The following is a 21,247-nucleotide window of genomic DNA, read 5'->3' as shown; positions in this document are numbered from 1 at the left end:
TTGGGGGATGATAATTGGGTGCAGAAGGTGAAAAGTGTTAATACTGTACTGAGGGCTGGGTTGCAGGGGGTAGACCGAGAAAGACATGGGATGAGGTCATTAAGTGTGACCTCAGGGTTAGGGACTGAACAGGGAGGCTGCCAAAGATCGTGCAGCATGGAGATCTGCCATTAGGTGACCAAGGCTGACGAATGCATGCATGTTGCAACCTTCAAAAACAAAAATGAAAAACAAAACAAAAACATGATAAAGAAATACTCATCATTTTCATTTTCGTGTTTGCGGGCTCCAACATGCTTGCAAGGGTCAGGTTTGGTCATCTAATGGCAGCTCTCCATGCTGCTCGATTTCTGGCAGCTTCCCTGTTGTCACAAGGGCGTAGGAAGTAATTCCATCTTGTGAAGTGTTTGTGATAAGTAGGTGCATAAGAGATGTAGTGGTATTACAGGCAAACTGCGAGATAATGCTGATTTCATGTGTGTGATGTGTCGGGGAGAGCATGTGGATTTTGCCAGGCATGAAAGGACTGAACCTGCTGGTAAGCCTCTTGGGTGTGTGGAAGAGTTTTGTTATTTGGGAGACATGTTATGTGCTGCAGGTGAGGCAGGAGCTACCTCTGTGGCTAGAGTGAGGAGTGGTTGGAAGAAGTTGAGGGAGCTGTTGCCTCTTCTGACAATGAGAGGGCTCTCCCTCCATGCTAAGGGATCTTTGTGTATGGCATGTATTAGGAGTGAAATGCTGTATGGTAATGAAACCTGGAGAGTAAAGGAAAAGGATATTCACAGGCTTAAGCATACAGAAATGGCAATGATTAGGTGGATGTGCAGTGCATCCTTGAATGCAAGGCCTGGGGGGCTAAGATAGGATGGAAGAGTTGAGAGATTGGATGGGACTGGAGTGTGTTGTTGTGATAAGGAGAGGTAGACTGAGATGGTTTAGGCATGTGGAGAGGATAGGGAATGAAAATTGGGTTCAGAAAGTGAGAAGTGTTAATGATGGTGGAAGGGTAGAGAGATCATCATCACCATCATTGCCAGACGCCATGTATCCCTGACGGGGTGGCCAATGGCTTAGAGTTAATTGTTTTACAGGGAGGGGCACTAATCCTCCACCAACCCCACTTGACACGTAGGGATGCCAACAGCATCTGGTGTTCCCAGGCGGTCACCCATCCAAGTACTAACCAGACCCAACGTTACCTAAAAAGACCTGGGACGAGGTCACTGAGTGTGACCTCAGGGTTAAGGGACTAAATAAGGACAGAAATACTGTCCTTATCAAGAACATTACTGAGAGTATCACAATAATAGTATGCAATAACATACAGTACCTCTGTGAGGATTCTGGTGGACCTTTGGAAGTGCATTTGGCATCAGATCTGGCTGAGAATTATTGTAAACAATATCTCCAAGTTCAAAGTGATCTGAACATACTTGCAGCTGCGAACAATCCCAGTTCTCTGTGATGTACTCTCTCAGTAGTTTCAGCCAAGCACTTTGTCTGCAAATGACAAATTAAACTGTATAGGCTATCTGAGTTACTAATAGGCTGTTTTGTGATCACATGAGTTATATAGAGAATGAAAATGGAAAACATTTGAAGTCAGAGTGAGTACAATTTTGTACAATTTTCTGGGTTCATGGCACTGAAAAACCTAAGAAGCACTACTTTATACTGTGATTTCTGAGGGCTGTGGCAGCATCATATATAATGTTAACATTAATTATTGGTTGATGTACTTTTGGTCTCCCAGCTGGCAGTGGCAACATGACCTGTAATTCAGTGTACTGTACCGGTACTAATATACTGGTTCATATACTGCAGTGGAGAAACCAGTGGTTGATTAAATCTATCTATCTATCTATTGCCAGATGCCATAATCCCATAAGGGGTGGCCGTTTGACTTAGAGTTAGTTGTTTTATGGGGAGGGGCACTAACCCTTCACCAACCCACTTGTTGACACGTAGGGAGCACGTATGGTTTGGTTATATGGTTACCACCCAGCGTTGTAAATGGTTTCCTGGCTTACAGGAAACCATTTGGCTTGTCACTCAGTGTAAAGCCACCCGTAAAGGAAAGAAAAACAAGAAGAGACAGGTAAGATGGAAAAAACAGGAAGAGAGGAGTGACACATGTTAATGGAATACATACTGGTAATGTAGTTTCACATGTTTATTATGGGGTGTAAACTTAATGCACCCACAGCTTGCCTTTATTCACACTGCTTATAACTTAACTTACCCAGGAAGTCTTAACTACTGTAAAGGCCTTTTTATTTTTCATTCCTTTACTTCTCCTTCATTATATAATCATCATCATCAAATCTCGTATTGCCCCATGAGAAGCGTAGGAGCTCGGGGCTACGCAAGTTGGTCCTGACATTTAAGATGAGAGAGACCAGCCTCACTCATCCCTGAGTGGCATTATGTGAGTAATAATCTTCAACCACCCCTTGGATATATACCTGCACCAGCTCAATCCAACTGGAGTGCCCTAATTACCCACTAAACCACCAGGTGCCATAATTTGGTATGTGGTCACCATCCAGCGTAGTAAATAGTTTCCTGGTGTACTAGTAACTATTTGGCTTGTCACTCAGTGTAGAGTCACCCTCAGACAGAAGGAAGAGGAAAGAATGAAGGACAGAAAGACAGAATAGGATGGAAGGAAAGACAGAAAGAGAGGAAAAGACAGGCACCCCAGAGCAGCACGATATCAAGTGAGTGGATGGTGAGCACCCCCACCTACCACTAAAGTTATTGTTATTATAATAATAATAATAATAATAATAATAATAATACTGTAATTATAATAATAATAATAATGTAATTATAATAATAAAAATAATAATAAAAATTAAAATTGTCCAAGGACAATTTTGATAATTTCCCAGTGCCCATGTAGCTATGCCCTCTGCCATTTAGAAGTTATCAAGATTGCCTCTGGACCATTGGCAATCTCTGAGAATAATGATCCAATCTGGACTACATTAAGTACTGCATTCTGGTCATGTGGTAGGTGGCGTCGACCAACATCCATTCACTTGATATAGTAATGCCTATGTCTTCCTTCACCTTTATCGTTCTTTTTCTGTGTCTACTCTCCTCTCTTCCTATTTCTTCCATATTTCCTGTCACTTTTTATTACTCTTCTTTTTTTTTCAGGTGGCTTTACACTGAGTGATTAGCCTAATAGTTTCCTGTAAGCCAGGAAAGTGGTAACCATATAACCAAACCACACATGTTCCCTGTGTAAACAAGTGGGTTGGTGGAGGGTTAATGCTCCTACCCATAAAACCACTAACTCAAAGACAAACGGCCAACCCCTATGGGATTATAGCATCTGGCTATAAATATAGATATGGTAGACAAAGAGATAGATTCTAGCCACATCCCAGGTTTATGCTATAAAATTTAGTCACCTAACTTAGTTGGTTCTTGAGCTTTTTTCTTTTTCTTTTTCTTTTTTTTTTCAGATCCTATCTGAGTTCCAGTAGTTGGATCAAAAGCATATTTGGTCAGATGAAGTGGCCAATGTCAAAGAATGAAGGCTGTAGCTGAAACGGTATGTGAATGGCAGCAATTTAGATCTTCCCTAAAATAATAGTACTGTACTGACAAAAATAACTTCCCAGTGTATTGAGAAGCAATAATAATAATAATAATAATCTACCTATCTATCGCCAGATGCCTTAGGCTAATCCCGTAAGGGGTGGCCACAAACAAATCGCCTCCATGTCCCCCTGTCCCCCGCCATTTCACTGCCCTGCTCCCAGGTCACACCTTCCTCTCATATACCTCTCCATTCCACCCCTCCATCTCATCCTTGGCCTCCCCCTCCCTCTCCCCCCCTCCACCTCACTCACATACACTCTCCTCATTAGCCTCTCACTCTCCATCCTCTCCACATGGCCAAACCCCCTCAATGTGTTCTCCTAATGCTTCCTATCACATCCACATCCACACCACAATGCTCCTTCACTTTCTCATTTGCCTGTCTGTCTCTCCATGTGACTCCACATGCTCCTCTCAAATAACTCATTTCTACTGCTCTCACTCTTGACTTCAGTCCCTCCAACAAGGTCCAAGCTTCATTTCCATACGGTGGAGTTGGTATCACAATACTGTCATGTAGTAACTTTTTTACTTCCATGCTCACTTCCCTGTTTCTTATCACTGCTTTCAAGGAGCCAGCAACCTTTCTTCCTTGTTGTAACCTTTCAAGCACTTCATCCTCTAAACTTACATCCTTACTCATCACACTACCCAAGTATTTAAATGCACTCACATTTTCCATTTCCTCCTCATCCAACCTCACTGTACATTTGCCGACTTCACTTCTCTCGAAGACCAAAACTTTACTCTTCCCTACATTCACCTTTAGATTCCATTTCTTACACACTCTCCCAAACTCATCCACCAAGCCTTGCAGCTCCCCTTTGTCTTCAATTAACAACACAGTATCATCTGCAAATAACAGTAGCTATGGGGAATTTCTAAACACTGCCCTCTCTCATTAGGGACACTCCAAAATCCACTGCTCTACCTTGTATCTCTTTTATAACCCCATCCATATGCACATTGAACAACCATGGAGACATGACACATCCCTGTTTCAATCCAACCTTCAAATACAAAAATTCACTCAGTTCACTATCCACATGCACTACAGCCTTAGCACCCTCATACATACTCTTCACAGCATTCAACAACTTCCCATCTTTTCCATATATTCTTAATACTTTCCACAATTTTTGTATATCCACCCTGTCATATACTTTCTCCAAATCCATGAAGGCCACATACAACTTCTTTCCCTTATCTAGAAACTTTTCCACTAAAGATCTCCACTAAAGATCTAAGAATGAATATCTGATCTATACAACCTCTTCCCTTCCTAAAGCCTCCCTGTTCTTCTCCAACTAATTCCTCTGTTATTTCCCTCAACTCTGTAAAAAAGTATCCTACAATATACTTCTCCTATTAGGCTACACTAAGAAGACAAATGCCCCTGTGATTACCACATACTTCTTTTTCCCCTTTTCCTTTGTACAGGGGAATAATTATACCTGACTTCCAATCCTCCGGGACTCTACCTTTCTCCCAGGCCAATCTGCACATCTTCCACATCCATTCTACTACCATCTCTCCCCCATGCTTCAGCATTTCACCACGCACTCCGTCAATTCCTGGAGCTTTCCCTATTTTAACTTTCTTCACTGCTTCCACAACTTCCATCCTACCGATTTCTTCCTCTCTTCTCACATCCCTCCATCTCCCTGCCATTCCCCAGCCACTTACACTTGCATTTCTTTCATTCTCTATGTTCAACAATTTCTTAAAGTGTTCTCTCCATCTGCTCACTTTTTCTCCCTTCTCCACTAGTAATCTAACATTTTTATCTTTCACTCCCCAACTAACTTCTTTGGCAACCTGTCTAACCCTCTTTACCTCTTTCCTTAAATATTTTCTTACATTCTCTTACACTCAAATTTCTTCCAAATTCATTGCACCACTGGTCCTTGATCTAGTATCCTAACCTATGAGGATGAACAGGCTGACCCTGGCTGCTCCTGAGATTGCTGACACACTACCAAGCCTCACTGAGGCTAGAGTGAGGCATAGGCACGAGGGTACAGACCACCTAATCTTTATCCCCATCAAGCAGGGGAGGCGGTGGCCAAATTGGAAGAGTTGGCCTGCAGTCCTAATGGAGCCAGGTTTGAATCCCTGCTGGGGCAGGGAACAGTTTAAGGATTTGAATTTCTTTAAAAGCACATTTTACTGATCTACCAGACGACCTGCCGACATGTTGTAAAAATACTCCCGCTAATACCAATACACCAGTCCTGTACGAGACAGCCCTAGAATGTATTCAGTATAGACGGTGGGTGTTGGCGCTGAAGTGGTGACACGTGGAGGTGCATGGATGTACGAGGACTACTGGGGCTTGGTAATAGGCTGCAAAGCCTTTGGCCAGAGTTGGTCACATAAAAAAAAAAAAAAAAAAAAGTTTCAAACCCTTATGGGTCTTTTATCACAGTGCACCCTGAGCTACACTTGACAAAGGAGAGCTCACCTCCCCCATACAAGCAGCATGAGCTTGAACTCAGGTCACATGTATTGGGAGTAAAGTGCTCTGTTAACTATGCCTGGTGGCATGGTCAACAGAGCAATAGTTTTGGGGAAGTAGGATGCAATGTTGCTTCAGTGCAGCAGTGTAACATAACTATGCAATCTGCATCAACTAATTCTAAATCGATTAAGATAAGTTAGGTCATGGCTCAGTTTCTCAAAAGTAAAACAAGCACCGGTACAATTTTTTGCGGAACAGTAAAGCTTCTAGGTATGGGCAAAGAAATATCTACAAAACATAAAAAAAGTAAGTACCGTAAACTGGGGTGAATTCGGACGATTTTTTCATTTTTTTGTGCCATGTAATCTAGTTTTTAATTCAGTCCAAGATCTTAAGTACTGTACGTTGAGCTGGTCCACTAGGGTATCGAATCATAGCAGTACAAAATTTAAAATGTTTCATATATAATTATAGCAAATATAGTACTGGGTGTCCGAATTTGTACTCAAACTTTGGTGAATTCGGACACACTGTATAAATTCGTACATAAATAGAAAATGAATGCATATGACTACCCTGGGTTCCCAGTTTAGTCTCGGACGTATGTGGGGCCATTTCGGACGCTCTGGGGCTTTTTAAAAAAATGTTCTTCCAGTACAAAAATAATGCCACTCCCTAACAAAATAAGCTAATGACTATAATGAGATATGAACACAACAGCAATTTTATTTTTTTCCTTGGTTTAAATAAAACATATTAGAACACATGTAGATAAGATAAATCTAGCTACAAACCTTAGTACTGTACAGTATATGGAACAATCATTTCTTGACTAATAATTTCGTTTTTGGAAGACTGATGGTTTATAAGTTACAGGTGATATTTAACATGATTATTTGGATTTCCCAGTTTTTTGCTTGCCTTTTTCATTACGATAAGGACCTTGATCTCCACCAGTTCTTTTCTTAAATGTTCGAGTCATTGGGTGACCTTGTTTAAACAGGTAGTACCATAAAAGCTCAAGAGTATACCTGTAAATGATACATATGAACCCAATTACACACAGTATCCACATCTGGCAAATTATAAGCAATTGTACATTGTAAAAAGTGTTACTTTTTCGTTCATACTCCCCCTGTCCAAATTCACCCCATGTCCGAACTGACTCCAATTTGCATTAAAATTTTAAAAATTTCATTAAATGCCTAGTTAAGAGATTAATTGAGAAGATAATGCTAATTACTTACTATGCACTTTCACACTAGGCATGAAAGTACATCCGGGCACTGAAGATTTTCCTGCATCTATTCATTAACATTTCTGCCAAAGAAAGTTTGCCAATGTTACAAATTTTATTCTTTTTACATATGGTTGCTTTTTAGTATATATTTGGTATGTGTCACGTGATATATTAAGTATCTTTATACACGAAAGTACAGTAAAGAATTACAAACAATCGGGAGCAAACAGATTTCTAATATGTTTATTCATTAATTATTAATTAATTTAAACACCTTTTTATTGCAATAATATCCGAATTCGCCCCGAGTCTGAATTCACCCCAGTTTACGGTACAGTAGACCCTAGTTATCCGCGGGGGTTAGGTTCCAGAGACCCCTGCAGAAGGCAAATTCTGCGGGTACTCAAGTCATCATCAAGAAATGGCATATTATTTCCACATAAGCTAAGCACATCCCTGAACATATAAAAACATACTTTAAAATACTGTATTACAAATACATATTAACACTCACCAAAAGACTGTGCATTCTCTTCATAACCTTCATACAATGACGACGACTGCTGTATGATGATGATGATTGCTGTATAAATGACGATGATTGCTGTATAAATGACGATGATTGCTGTATGATGACGAAGATGATTGTAGTGCAGTTCCTACACTGCCAACGTGGTGAGATGACGAGATCTGTGGCGGCACTGTAGGTAAGCTGTGCATCTAGTCTGACCCTTTTCTCTGCCAATGATAACACCTTACGCTCTTTCTTTGGCTTAGAAGGATTGCTTTTATCCTTTACTTGTTTCTTGGGAGCCATTTTTCTTGTACACAACGAAGTACTGTAGAGTTGTAAACACGAGAAGGGCGACAACAACATACAGTGAGTCTTCGATATACGAAAGGGATAGGGACCAAAAAAAAACTTTCGTAATTCGAAAATTCGTATATCAGAACGATTCTCCCCATTGAAATATATGTATAAATGGGGGGATGAGTCCCAGGACCCCCTCGGACCCCCCACCTAAACTTTCCCCCCCTATTAAGAAGTATGCAATACCTGTATACAATTGTAGAGGAGGTGGCCATATTCTTGTACATCTCCTTTTTCTTTGTCACAGTCCCAACGGTGGAAACTGCAAGGCCTAAAGCACGCCCAATCTCTGAGACTCCTTGCCCCTCCTCATGGGGTCTTATAATTTCCAATTTCCTTTCCAGAATTAGAGTACGGTGCTGCTGCTTCTTTGCAGCGGGCTCCCCCAATGCTGAAGATGATGCAGGGCGCTTGGGAGGCATGGCGAAACAATATGAAAAGGTGAAGAGCTGCGAAAATATCCTCATGTACAGTGAAGCTGTGAGGAAAGGGACGTGGACTCAACTGAGAAGCATGTGAAAATTTGTTTACCAGAGAGGGGTTAGTTCGTTTTCTCTTGGCAAGCGAGCGCAGCGCTGTGCACCGCACCCATTTTGAATTTTTCGCACAGTATTCCATTAACCTCTTCATAGCTGCCAGCCTTGAACAACACTTCACTGTTTTGGTGTCAATGACATTGAGTTAGGGCGTCCTACAGAAAACTGCGAACAATTATGGGAAGGGAACGAAGGTCACTGGTGTGTTTTCATGACCCTACTCTACCATCCCATCAGTCAGGCGTTCTCTTCACTCCAGGTGTATTCGACGATGTTTACATGCTTATGTTACATGCGCCCTAATTTTGAGTAAGTTTCTTTCATCAAGAGAACATAATTTACCACCCTCAAAATAGTCAGAAAGATATAGAAGACAAACTAGAGGAATATGAACTGAATTGGTAAGATCTTTAGGCTGTAAGCTTACACGACAGATTATGGGTTTTACAATTTTAAGAGACGATATGGATCAAAAATGTTTGCTAATCAGAAAAAAAAGTACTCGTTCGTCCCACATGTTCTCGTACAAAAGCATTCAGTTCCACATTCTTTGTTCAGTATCGCTCTTCCCCATATATTTCGGACCGACTGAGCACAGTTATTTCTGCTCCTTAGAGTTAGTGTATAGTTACTGCTCATTCTTTTGTTTGTTCTTATGTGTATGTGTGAAAGAGTGAGGACTGATACAAAAAATAATGTACTCCATTATTTCCTTCATAGCTGCTAGCCTTGAACAACACCTTATTGTACTGGTGTCAGTGACGCTGAGTTAGGGTGAGCTACAAAAAACTGCAAGCAATTATGGGATGGGAATGAGGGTCACTGGTGTGTTTACACGACCCTACTCTACCACCTGAAGCAGTCAGTTGTTTACAGTTCACTTCATCCCAGATGTTTTCGACGATGTTTACATGCTATTGTAACACGCATCCTAATTTTATTAATTCTTACATGAATCATAGCAAATCACAGGATGGGTTAAGGGGAAAAAATAACTAAAAAAAAAAGAAGCCAGGTGTGCCAGACGAGTCTTTTCACTATCTATCTATTGCCAGACGCCTCAATCCCGTTTGGGGTGGCCACAAACAAATCGCCTCCAAGTCGCCCTGTCCCCCGCCATTTCACTGCCCTGCTTCCAACTCACACCACGCTCTCTCATATATCTCTCCACCCCATCCCTCCATCTCATCCTTGGCCTCCCCCTCCCTCTTCCCCCCTCCACCTCACTCACATACACTCTCTTCGTCAGTCTTTCACCCTCCATCCTCTCCACATGGCCATACCACCTCAGTGTGTTCCTCATAATGCTTCCTATCACATCCACATCCATACCACAACGCTCCTTTATATCCCCATTCGTCAGCCTGTCTCTCCACGTGACTCCACAGGCTCCTCTTAAATAATTCATTTCCACTGCTCTCACTCTTGACTTGTGTCCTTCCAACAATGTCCAAGCTTCACTTCCGTACATTAGAGCTGGCATCACAATACTGTCATGTAGTAACTTTTTCACTTCCATGCTCACTTCCCTGTTTCTTATCACTGCTTTCAAAGAACCAGCAACCCTTCTTCCCTGCTGCACCCTTTCAAGCACTTCACCCTCCAAACCTCCACCCTTACTCATCACACTACCCAAGTACTTAAACGTACTCACATTTTCCAATTCCTCACCATCCAACCTCGCTGTACATTCACTGACTTCACCTCTCTCAAAGACCATCACTTTACTCTTCCCTACATTCACCCCAAGTTTCCATTTCTTACACACTCTCCCAAACTCATCCACCAAGCCTTGCAGCTCCCCTCTGTCTTCACTCAACAACACAGTATCATCTGCAAACAACAGTACAGGGAGTTTCCAAACACTATCCTCTCTCACCAGGGCCACTCCAACATCCACTACCCTACCTTGTACCTCTTTTATTACCCCATCCATGTACAGATTGAACAACCATGGAGACATGACAAATATCCTTCACATATGTAAGAAAAAGAAGTTGATTTTAGAACTTTGAAAAAAATGGTCCCAAGGCCAACCAAGGGAGCATGCAAATATCTGAACCCACAGCCACTGAGGAGGCTAAACATACGTTTTACTTTAAGCAGTAAAGGCACCTTACCAAATCAGTTCTTCCTGATAGTCTGTTATGTTTTTCAGATTATTTCTGGGTTGGTAAATACAGTAAACGTTTCTTGTTAAATCTGTTTCTCCATCGTTTCTAGCTGTTCAGATGTGACAACTCTTGTTTATTTCGTTAACATAATGGCGGAAAGGACTGTTCTTCCCAAAGTGTCTAACTAAATGCGGCCTAACCGAGCTTATCTGTACCTAATAATTTAACCTAACCTAACCTCCAGTTGGGAAAATGGGAAACAATATCCACCTTTGAGCACATTGAGTTTCTCCCACTGAGTTGGAAACGATCATAGGGAAAAGTGACGATAATGACAGGAAGGAAATTTTTCAGCAAGAAAAAGTCTATCTATCTATTGCCAGACGCCTCAATCCCGTTTGGGGTGGCCACAAACAAATCGCCTCCACGTCACCCTGTCCCCCGCCATTTCACTGCCCTGCTCCCAACTCACCCCCCCCCCTCTCATATACCTCTCCACCCCATCCCTCCATCTCATCCTCGGCCTCTCCCTCCCTCCACCTCACTCACATACACTCTCTTCGTCAGTCTTTCACCCTCCATCCTCTCCACATGGCCAAACCACCTCAGTGTGTTCCTCATAACGCTTCCTATCACATCCACATCCACACCACAACGCTCTTTTATATCCTCATTCATCAGCCTGTCTCTCCATGTGACTCCACAGGCTCCTCTTAAATAACTCATTTCCACTGCTCTCACTCTTGACTTGTGTCCTTCCAACAACGTCCAAGCTTCACCTCCATACGTTAGAATTGGTATCACATTACTGTCATGTAGTAACTTTTTCACTTCCATGCTCACTTCCCTGTTTCTTATCACTGCTTTCAAAGAACCAGCAACCTTTCTTCCCTGCTGTACCCTTTCAAGCACTTCACCCTCCAAACCTCCATCCTTACTCATCACACTACCCAAGTACTTAAACGTACTCACATTTTCCAATTCCTCACCATCCAACCTCGCTGTACATTCACTGACTTCACCTCTCTCAAAGACCATCACTTTACTCTTCCCTACATTCACCTTTAGATTCCGTTTCTTACACACTCTCCCAAACTCATCCACCAAGCCTTGCAGCTCCCCTTCGTCTTCACTCAACAACACAGTATCATCTGCAAATAAAAGTACAGGGAGTTTCCAAACACTATACTCTCTCACTAGGGCCACTCCAACATCCACTACCCTACCTTGTACCTCTTTTATTACCCCATCCATGTACAGATTGAACAACCATGGAGATATGACACATCCCTGTTTCAACCCAACCTTCAAAGAGAAAAATTCACTTAGTTCACCATCCACACGCACTGCAGCCTTAGTACCATCATACATACTCTTCACAGCATTCAACAACTTCCCATCTACTCCATATATTATTAATACTTTCCACAATCCTTGTCTATCCACCCTGTCATATGCTTTCTCCAAATCCATGAAAGCCGCATACAACTTCTTTCCCTTCTCTAGAAACTTTTCCACTAAAGATCTAAGAAAAAGTAATTAGCCAAACTGAAAGTTGTCAGAAAATTACAGAAACAAGCTGAAGGATTATGAATTGAATTGGTAAGGTCTTTCTGCTGCTTCAAGTGTACAGTGAAAGACACAAGTATCTTCCCAAAGTCTGACGAATATAGCATGGAAATATCGAACCATTTGAAAAACGCACTAGTAAAAACAGGGTTTTCATTGTATTTTGCCTGGTGTAAATCTTCTTCAGACTGAACTGGGAAGATACCAGTAGCTGTGTCTTTCACTGTACATTTACTGGAAAATAAATAAATCTAACAGTACTTGTGTTTTGTTTCCACCAGATTAATCATGATTTCAGACTATTCAGGCACCTCTTCACATCGTATAGTCTGGATAATCGGGCTATCTCTATATTTCCTTTCGTATCGAGTATCGATTTTTGTATCATCGAGACATATTTTCATGTTGTGGAATATGTCCTATATTCATCGCTTTCGTACCATTGAAAATTCGTACTTCGGGTTTTCATATTTTGAAGATTCACCGTAAGTAACAAACTGATTGGTGTTTACAGTAAGACTGGCGGAATGACAGGAACTCCCAGTAGGTGCGCGTATGCTAACTGTAGTGACAAAAGAGGTGCGCGTTGCACGCCAATTTCAATTTAAGTTACACTGTACAGTACAGTATTAAAATAAGTTTGATCCGCGGAAAGTTAAATCCATGGATGCAAATTCCGCGGATAAAAAGGGTCTACTGTATAGGATTGTTCTACTGAAAATAGAATAGCTATTACTTGTACTGTATTTTGCTTCTACAATTTGATTGTAACTAATTTCTCTTGTTTCCTAATGTTCATCATAAACACAGTTTGGCTAATTAATAATTTGTACTCATAACAAAAATATTTCATGTTGCTGTTAGTGGGGTGGCTATCTAACGTTTCTAATCACAGATGGCTTCCATACAGGGTCTGACGAGGGCAGGGATCATGTTAGATTATAATCATGTGGCGATCTTGGGGTTCAGGTTTGGTTACATTTGGTTTGGGTGAGTTAGATTTTGGATTAATCTGGCCTTACTTTGGGTGTTATCTCTTGGGAGAAATGTCCCCCCCCCCCAAAAAAAAAAAAAAAAAAAACTTGGGGGCATTTCCTAAAAAAATAAATATTAATGGAGGGGTGGTTCTACAGTATTATTATTTCAACCCATAATGGAATTCATTATTTTTCTCTTCATCAATGGTCTCAATGGATAGTTCTCTCTGCGACTAGAATTTTGGGTACCAATACTTACCACCACAATTCAGTAATGAAGTCAATACCCGGTACAGATTTTTTTTCTTCTTTGGACTATCAGAAAGCCTTTGATACAGTCCTACACAAAAGACTATGCATTAAGCTACAAGGTTATGGTATCAAAGGAAAGATGATAAACTGGACTGAGGACTTTCTAAGCAATAGAAGACAGAGAGCTGTGGTCAGTGGTGCGATGTCATCCTAGGCACCAGTCAAGAGCGGTGTTCCACAGGGGTCTGTGTTAGTTCCATTACTGTTCATATTATTTGTCAATGATCTGCCACAGCAAATACAGTCACAAATCAAGATATTTGCTGATGACACAAAATTGTACAGTAGAGCCACAGCAATGGAAGACCAAGACATGTTACAAGAAGACATATTTTAATTATGTAAATGGTCAGATAAATGGCTTATGAAGTTTAATGTAAATAAGTGTAAAGTAATGCATTATGGCAGACAGAATGAAGGTACAGTACAGAAGACCCTAGTTATCTGCAGGGGTTATGTTCCAGAGACCCCCGTGGGAGGTAAATTTTGAGGATACTCAAGTCATCATCACAAAATGGCATATCATTTCCACATAAGCTAAGCACATCCCTAAAAAAATAAAAACATACTTTAAAATATTACAAATACATATTAACACTCACCAAAAAACTGTGTTCTCTTCATAACCTTCGTACAATGATGACGATTGCTGTATGACGAGGATGATTGCTGTATAGATGACAATGATCTCTGTATGATGACGATGATGATTGTAGTGCAGTTCCTGCAGTGCCAGTGTGGTGAGGCGACGAGATGTGTGGCGGCACTGTAGGTAAGCTGTGAGTCTCATCTCACCCTTCTGACATGACACCAAATAACACCTTTACGCTCTCTCTTTGACTTAGAAGGACTGCTTTCATCCTTTACTTGTTTCTTGGGAGCCATTTTTCACTTACACAATGAAGCACAGTAGAGTTGTAAACACGAGAAGGGCGACGACTACGTAAGTAACAAACTGATTGGTGTTTACAATAAGACTGGTGGAGCAGCAGGAATGCCCGTGGATGCAGGTATGCTAACTGTTGCTACAAAAGAAGCATGAGTTGCGCGCCAATTTCAAATTAAGTTACAGTGTATAGTGCAGTATTAAAATAAGTTTGATCCATGGAAACCTAAATCAGCGGATAAGAAGAGTCTACTGTATATCAAATGAAAGAATGTATAGGAGATGAAGTAGTCCTGCATGAAATAAAAACAACGACAGAGGAGAAAGAAGTGGGCATCTATATAACAAATGACCTGAAGCCATCCAAACAGTGCCATGTAGCAGCAGCAAAGTCAACATCTGTGATGAGGAGACTGAAGAATAGCTTGAAGCACATGGATGCAAGCATATTCAAGAAAGTATATCCAGGGTACGTGACAGCACACATGGAAACCTCAGTCCAGGCTTGAAGTCCCTACTTTGCCAAGGATAGAGGCATCTTAGAGCAAGTTCAGAGATCTACAAAGGCAGTAAGGGAATGTAGGCATCTTACATATGAAGAGAGGCTGAATTTTCATAACTTGTATTCGCTTTTTATGAGGAGAAAGAGAGGAGACCTAACAGAAGCCTTCCAAATAACCAAGAAGCTAGAGAACATAAACAGAGATAAACTTTTTTCGTATGAAACAGGAAGGACAACGAGAGGCCGTAGTTTCAAGATTAAGAAGATAAGTAGACTCTTGGTAAGATCAGACTTATTTACTCAACGAGTAGTGAATGATTGGAACAGGCTTCCTGAATATGTAGTCCAAGCTGAATCCATTACCATTTTCAAGAACAGACTTGACAGACTTTGGAAAACTATGGGATATGGGTACTCAACTAGACCTGGAATCTAACAGCAAAACCAATAATACTGCAAGATTTTTTTTTTTTCTGACAATTTGGTTGGAAGCGACCTCTGCATTTTGCTTTGTTTTAGGCCAGTGGGCATACCACGCTGAGTACACCACTTCCCGTCCGATCAGCGAAGTTAAGCAACGTTGGGTCTGGTTAGTACTTGGATGGGTGACTGCCTGGGAACACCAGATGCTGTTGGCATAACGTTCTCCCTACGTGTCAAGTGGGGTTGGTGGAGGATTGGTGCCCCTCCCTGTAAAACAATTAACTCTAAGCCCTTGGTCACCCCGTTTGGGATACATGGCGTCTGGCAATGAATGAATGAAAATTTCAAAAAGTATTTCCCAAAATAAGAAAGGGAGGCCCCTCTGATAATCTGAATTTCGGCTAGTCTGGCCATGGCGACAATCAAGTGCACCTGTCCAACTTGTGACTTTGGGTTTTACAAAGTAATTGTCCATCCATCCATCCATCGCCAGACACCATGTATCCCAAACGGGGTGGTCAAGGGCTTAGAGTTAATTGTTTTACAGGGAGGGGCACTAATCCTCCACCAACCCCACTTGACACGTAGGGAGTTATGCCAACAGCATCTGGTGTTCCCAGGCGGTCACCCATCCAAGTACTAACCAGACCCAACGTTGCTTAACTTCGCTTATCGAACGGGAAGCGGTGTACTCAACGTGGCATGTAATTGTAAATTGTTTAAAAAACAACCAGGCTTCTGTTAAATTTCTAAGAGACGACGGACTTCTGCCACGTTCCTAAACGAACATACTGGTACGACTAATACACGTCAACACTTCGTCATTGCAGTCCATCTCTCCAGGCAACATGGGCAAGCCAACAGCCAGTGACTTAGTTTAATACTGTACAGCACAGCCTTACAAGGTTAGGTTAATTAAATACAGTATGGCCTTACAAGATTAGGTTAGGTTAGGTTAACTGACCACAGCACAGCCTTACAAGATCAGGTTTGGTTAGAAAGTACAACACAGCCTTACAAGATTAGGTTAGGTTAGGTTAATTAAATACAGCATGGCCTTACAAGGATAGGTTTGGTTATGTTAGTTCACATACAGCTCAGCCAGTTTACCAAACGGCCTTGGTAATTTCCAATAAAATATTGTTCTTTCCAGAACCTAACTATTTCAGTGATTTCTGTACAATTTTTATTGCCGAATTTAACATAACTTGCACATTTCAGGGGGGAGGAAGGGGGGCCGTAACTACTATCTATTGCCAGATGCCTCAATCCCGTTTGGGGTGGCCACAAACAAATCGCCTCCAAGTCGCCCTGTTCCCCACCATTTCACTTCCCTGCTCCCAACTCACATCCCCCTCTCTCATATACCTCTCCACCCCATCCCTCCATCTCATCCTCAGCCTCCCCCTCCCTCTTCCCCCCTCCACCTCACTCACATACACTCTTCGTCAGTCTCACCCTCCATCCTCTCCACATGGCCGTAGCTACAAAATGGGTAATTTGCGGTAAAATCGATTATTGAAACCTGACACAAAACACTATAATCGTTAGGTTCCGACAAAAGAAACGAAAAGTGAGGTTTTGGGCTGAAATGATAATTTTAGAGTAGGAGCTTACTACTGTACACAGCTATAATGACCACTCTGAACACTTATCAGAATATCAGTATCAAACCATGGAAAACTGAAGTAGCCCCCCCCTATCCCCTTAACAAGTTATTAAGGAGCGGCATTTCTTTACGGTAACGGCCACATATAGCAAGATATATAATGGCAATCTTATACTACAACATAATTGTGCAGAGTAATTACTTACCTGTTTGGTTCTTGTGGGAAACTAAAGTACACAACGTTTGAACGGAACGCGGCGTTTCGACATATTTTTATACAACACCCGGTATTTGTTTCACTCTGCAACGAGACCAGGCCAGCCAGTACAGTTTCTGCTGTACCATCCATTATGCAGTTAGTTAGTTTTTGTTTTGTTTTTTTAACAGCTTGCGATTACTACAACTCGCCATCAAAACATGTGGAGTCATGGACGAGTTGTCACGACAATTCGCAGTTTCGCTCCCAAGACTATTCCCCGTCATTCCATAAATGAACTTATCTAATTTTTATGAGGAACTATCAAGGTCTATGTTAACTCAATAGCGTAGGCTTTGGATATTGTTTATGAAATAGTAACAACTGAGGAGGGCATCACAACACCCCAAGGAGGCGACAACGGAGGGGTAAGTAGGGCGCGCGCAACGTCCGTGCGATATGGACGTAAGTCCCATATAGCCGCGCGCCCGTATTCCCTGGAATGTACCCGGAGCGAACATCTCAGTCCGGGCGCATTACCCTTCCACCGACCCAGCCTTCAACAGGATCGAGGTACAGCTAGAAACCTAGATCCAGGCAGCACCCCAGTGACGGCCGGTAGCTGCACAGTTAAAGCAACGGCCTGTAGCCATGCACCAGTGACGGCCGGTAGCTGCACCTTTAAAGCAACATTCTGTAGCCATGCTCCTGCAACTGCCTGTAGCCGTGCAACAGCGGTGGCCAGTAGCTGCACCCTTAAGAGATGGCCAGCAGCCGCTCAGAGTGCTGCCCACCCCCATGCAGAACCCGCGACGGCCGGTTGCCACACACGGGGAGAGAACGGTATGCCCTCTCCCCTTCTGCAGTTGCCTCGAGGGGCACAATCCTGGTGACGGCCGGCAGCCGCACCAGTAGACAAGGGACAGCCTGTAGCTGCCCTTCGCCTACACGTTGCATCTCATACGGGACTTCAACAATGGCCAGTAGTTGCGATTGCAGGCGGGTGACGGACAGCAGCCGCACTTTGTAATCCCATCAGGGAGTTGGGCCCCGGTGACAGCCAGTTGCCACACTGACAGGAAAGAGACGGCCTGTAGCTGCCCTCCTCCCATTGCCCAAGGGTGTGCTACACCAGCGCTTGGATTAAGCAGGTTTCCTTAATTTTCTGTAATTTTATCGAGTGACGGAGATTTAAAGGAATTGTTCGAATGCTGACCTTGACTTGGACTATTATAATACTTTGTTGACTCATATTTCTATCTTCCTACGCAGATTTCATTGTTGTTAAGTATATAACGGATTTCTTATTGCTTTTGACGATTGTATTGTCGACAAACTCAGTATCATATCTGATAATAGAGTACGCAACAACGAAATCGAACAAACACCTCCAGCCAATCAGCATCTCGGCGGAAACAGTGTTGCCATACATGCCTGGCCAGATTAATTGGTATGAGGTATAGAACACCTAACAGAGGAACAGGACAAAAAAACTCGGCAAGCTACGTTAACACATATGTTGCCTTAATTCAACTTCCTTACAATATCCATACATTGGTACACAAAACAAGGCACAGGTACAGTGACAGGCTTATTAGTGGCAGTACTCACAGCACACTATACGTATATATGTGATTACCGTCAGTCTGTAACTGACGGAGGGTTAGTGCCCCTCCCCGGAAAACAACTAACTAAAAAAAAAAAAACAAGAAGCCTCGGACAAGGACTGAACAAACGATGACGACCCAGGACCGGACAAAGGACTTGGTAATGGGTACATGGAATGTAAGAGGAGCGAACGATGAGATGAGAGAGAGATTGTCCAGGTGCTTGAGGATGCGAAAGTGGATGTATGTGGAATAACTGAAACAAAATGGAGAGGAGAAAGTGTGAGAGAATGGGAGTATGGATGGGGTATATGTGCAGGAGTAGGTGAGAATGAGAGGGCAAAGGAAGGAGTATGTATAGTTGTGAGTAAAAGATGGAAGAAGAGCATAAGACAGTATGGATCAGTTGGGTCAAGGATTGTGTGGGTAAAGTTGAAAGTTGGAATACAAATGTGGGCGATTGTGTATGTGTAAGCGCCAACGCAAGATCGTGCTAGAAGAGTGGGAGAAGAGTTCTGGACAAATGTAGAAGTGTGCATGGAAAAGTTTGGAAGGAATGAGAGAGTGTTTTTGATCGGTGATATGAATGGTAAAGTTGGGAATGTGAAGGTGGATGGAATAGTTGGTGAGTGGGGTGTGCCTGCTGAGATAGATGAGAATGGGAGTGCGTTAGTGGACATTTGTGCTGGGAGGGGGTTGGTGATAGCCAATACCCTCTTCAGGCATAAAATGATCCACAGGTATACATGGCGAGTGACGAGAAGGGTGGGTGGTGAACTGAATGAACGGAAGGCAATGATTGATTATGTGCGTGTGGATGAAAGGATGCGAAGATGTGTAATGGATGCAAGAGCTTATAGAGGTTGGGGGAGTGGACTTTCTGAACACTACTTGGTGGTGGCCAGAATTAGGATTCAAGTAAAATGGAGGAATAGAAGAAGGGAGAGACGAGAGGAAGGAGTAGTTGCAAGGAGAGTGGAAAGGTTACAAGAGGATGAGAAAAAAGCAGAGTATAAGAGAGAAGTGGAGGAACGATTGGGCAAATATGAATTGGAGCAGATGAGAGACGTGGAAGGTGTGTGTAGGATATTTACAGAAGAAATATGTGCAGCGTGTGATGTGGTGTGTGGAAGGAAGAGAAGACGGAGGGGGGTGCAAAGAACAGCGTGGTGGACTGAAGAGGTGAGACAGGCTGTGGCATAAAAGAAGAAAGCATACAATGAATGGATGAGAAATAGGGGCGTGGAAGAAGTTGAGAGGCGGAAGAGAGAGTTATATGTAGAAAGAAAGAGAGAGGTGAAAAGATTAGTAAGAGAGGGTAAGAAGAAAGTGGATGAGGAATTTGAGTGTAAAGTGGAGGGACTGTAAGAAAATGTTCTGTAAAGAGGTGAAAAGAGTAAGACAGGGTGGAAGTGAAGTTAGCAGGGGAGTGAAAGATAAAAATGGTAGATTACTACTGGAGAAGGGAGAAAAAGTGAGCAGATGGAGAGAACACTTTAAGGAATTATTGAACATAGAGGATGGAAGTAATGCGAGTATTAAGTGGCTAGGGAATGGATGGGAGAAGGAGGGAGGTGAGAAGACAGGAAGAAATCAGTAAGATAGAAGTTGTGGAAGCAATGAAGAAAGTTAAATCGGGGAAAGCCCCAGGAATTGATGGAGTGTGTGGTGAAATGCTGAAGCATGGGGGAGAGATAGTAGTAGAATGGATGTGGAAGATGTGCAGATTGGCGTGGGACGAATGTAGAGTCCCAGAGGACTGGAAGTCAGGTATAATTATTCCCTTGTACAAAGGAAAAGGGGAAAAAGAAGTGTGTGGTAATCATAGGGGCATTTGTCTTCTTAGTATAATAGGAAAAGTGTATGGTAGGATACTTATTGACAGAGTTAGAGAAAGAACAGAGAAATTAATTGGAGAAGAACAGGGAGGCTTTAGGAAGGGAAGAGGTTGTGTAGATCAGATATTCATTCTTAGATCTTTAGTGGAAAAGTTTCTAGAGAAGGGAAAGAAGTTGTACGCGGCTTTCATGGATTTGGAGATAACATATGACAGGGTGGATAGACAAGGATTGTGGAAAGTATTAAGAATATATGGAGTAGATGGGAAGTTGTTGAATGCTGTGAAGAGTATGTACGATGGTGCGAAGGCTGCAGTGCATGTGGATGGTGAACTAAGTGAATTTTTCTCTTTGAAAGTTGGGTTGAAATAGGGATGTGTCATGTCTCCATGGTTGTTCAATCTGTACATGGATGGGGTAATAAAAGAGGTACAAGGTAGGGTAGTGGATGTTGGAGTCGCCCTGGTGAGAGAGGATAGTGTTTGGAAACT

At 42.3% G+C, this 21,247-nt stretch overlaps 1 protein-coding gene, 1 non-coding gene and 1 pseudogene across 2 annotated transcripts in view; 1 reads left to right on the top strand and 2 right to left on the bottom strand.

The window, feature by feature from the left end:
- LOC145392740 (uncharacterized) overlaps positions 1-17,464 on the bottom strand; it is a 32,343-nt gene extending 14,879 nt beyond the window's left edge. Inside the window, exons 1-2 of the mRNA XM_080267038.1 lie at positions 17,322-17,464; positions 1,331-1,500 (exon numbers count right to left, since the gene is read on the bottom strand). Of these exons, the coding sequence (XP_080123164.1) occupies positions 1,331-1,500; positions 17,322-17,464 (313 nt within the window). The remainder of the gene's footprint in view (positions 1-1,330; positions 1,501-17,321) is intronic.
- Positions 15,603-15,721, top strand: LOC145393121 (5S ribosomal RNA). The gene has a single exon (XR_013896138.1). It is a non-coding gene; the product is annotated as a 5S ribosomal RNA (ribosomal RNA).
- On the bottom strand, positions 16,102-16,222 carry LOC145393167 (5S ribosomal RNA; annotated as a pseudogene).
- Positions 17,465-21,247: the final 3,783 nt, after the last annotated feature.

Source organism: Coenobita brevimanus, chromosome 23, assembly GCF_032717465.1.
Source record: "Coenobita brevimanus isolate Jiangsu-jjx chromosome 23, ASM3271746v2, whole genome shotgun sequence".
NCBI classification, from domain to species: Eukaryota; Metazoa; Arthropoda; class Malacostraca; order Decapoda; family Coenobitidae; genus Coenobita; species Coenobita brevimanus.
Note: the sequence above shows the minus strand (reverse complement) of the source record. Positions and strands in the feature narration are given on the sequence as shown.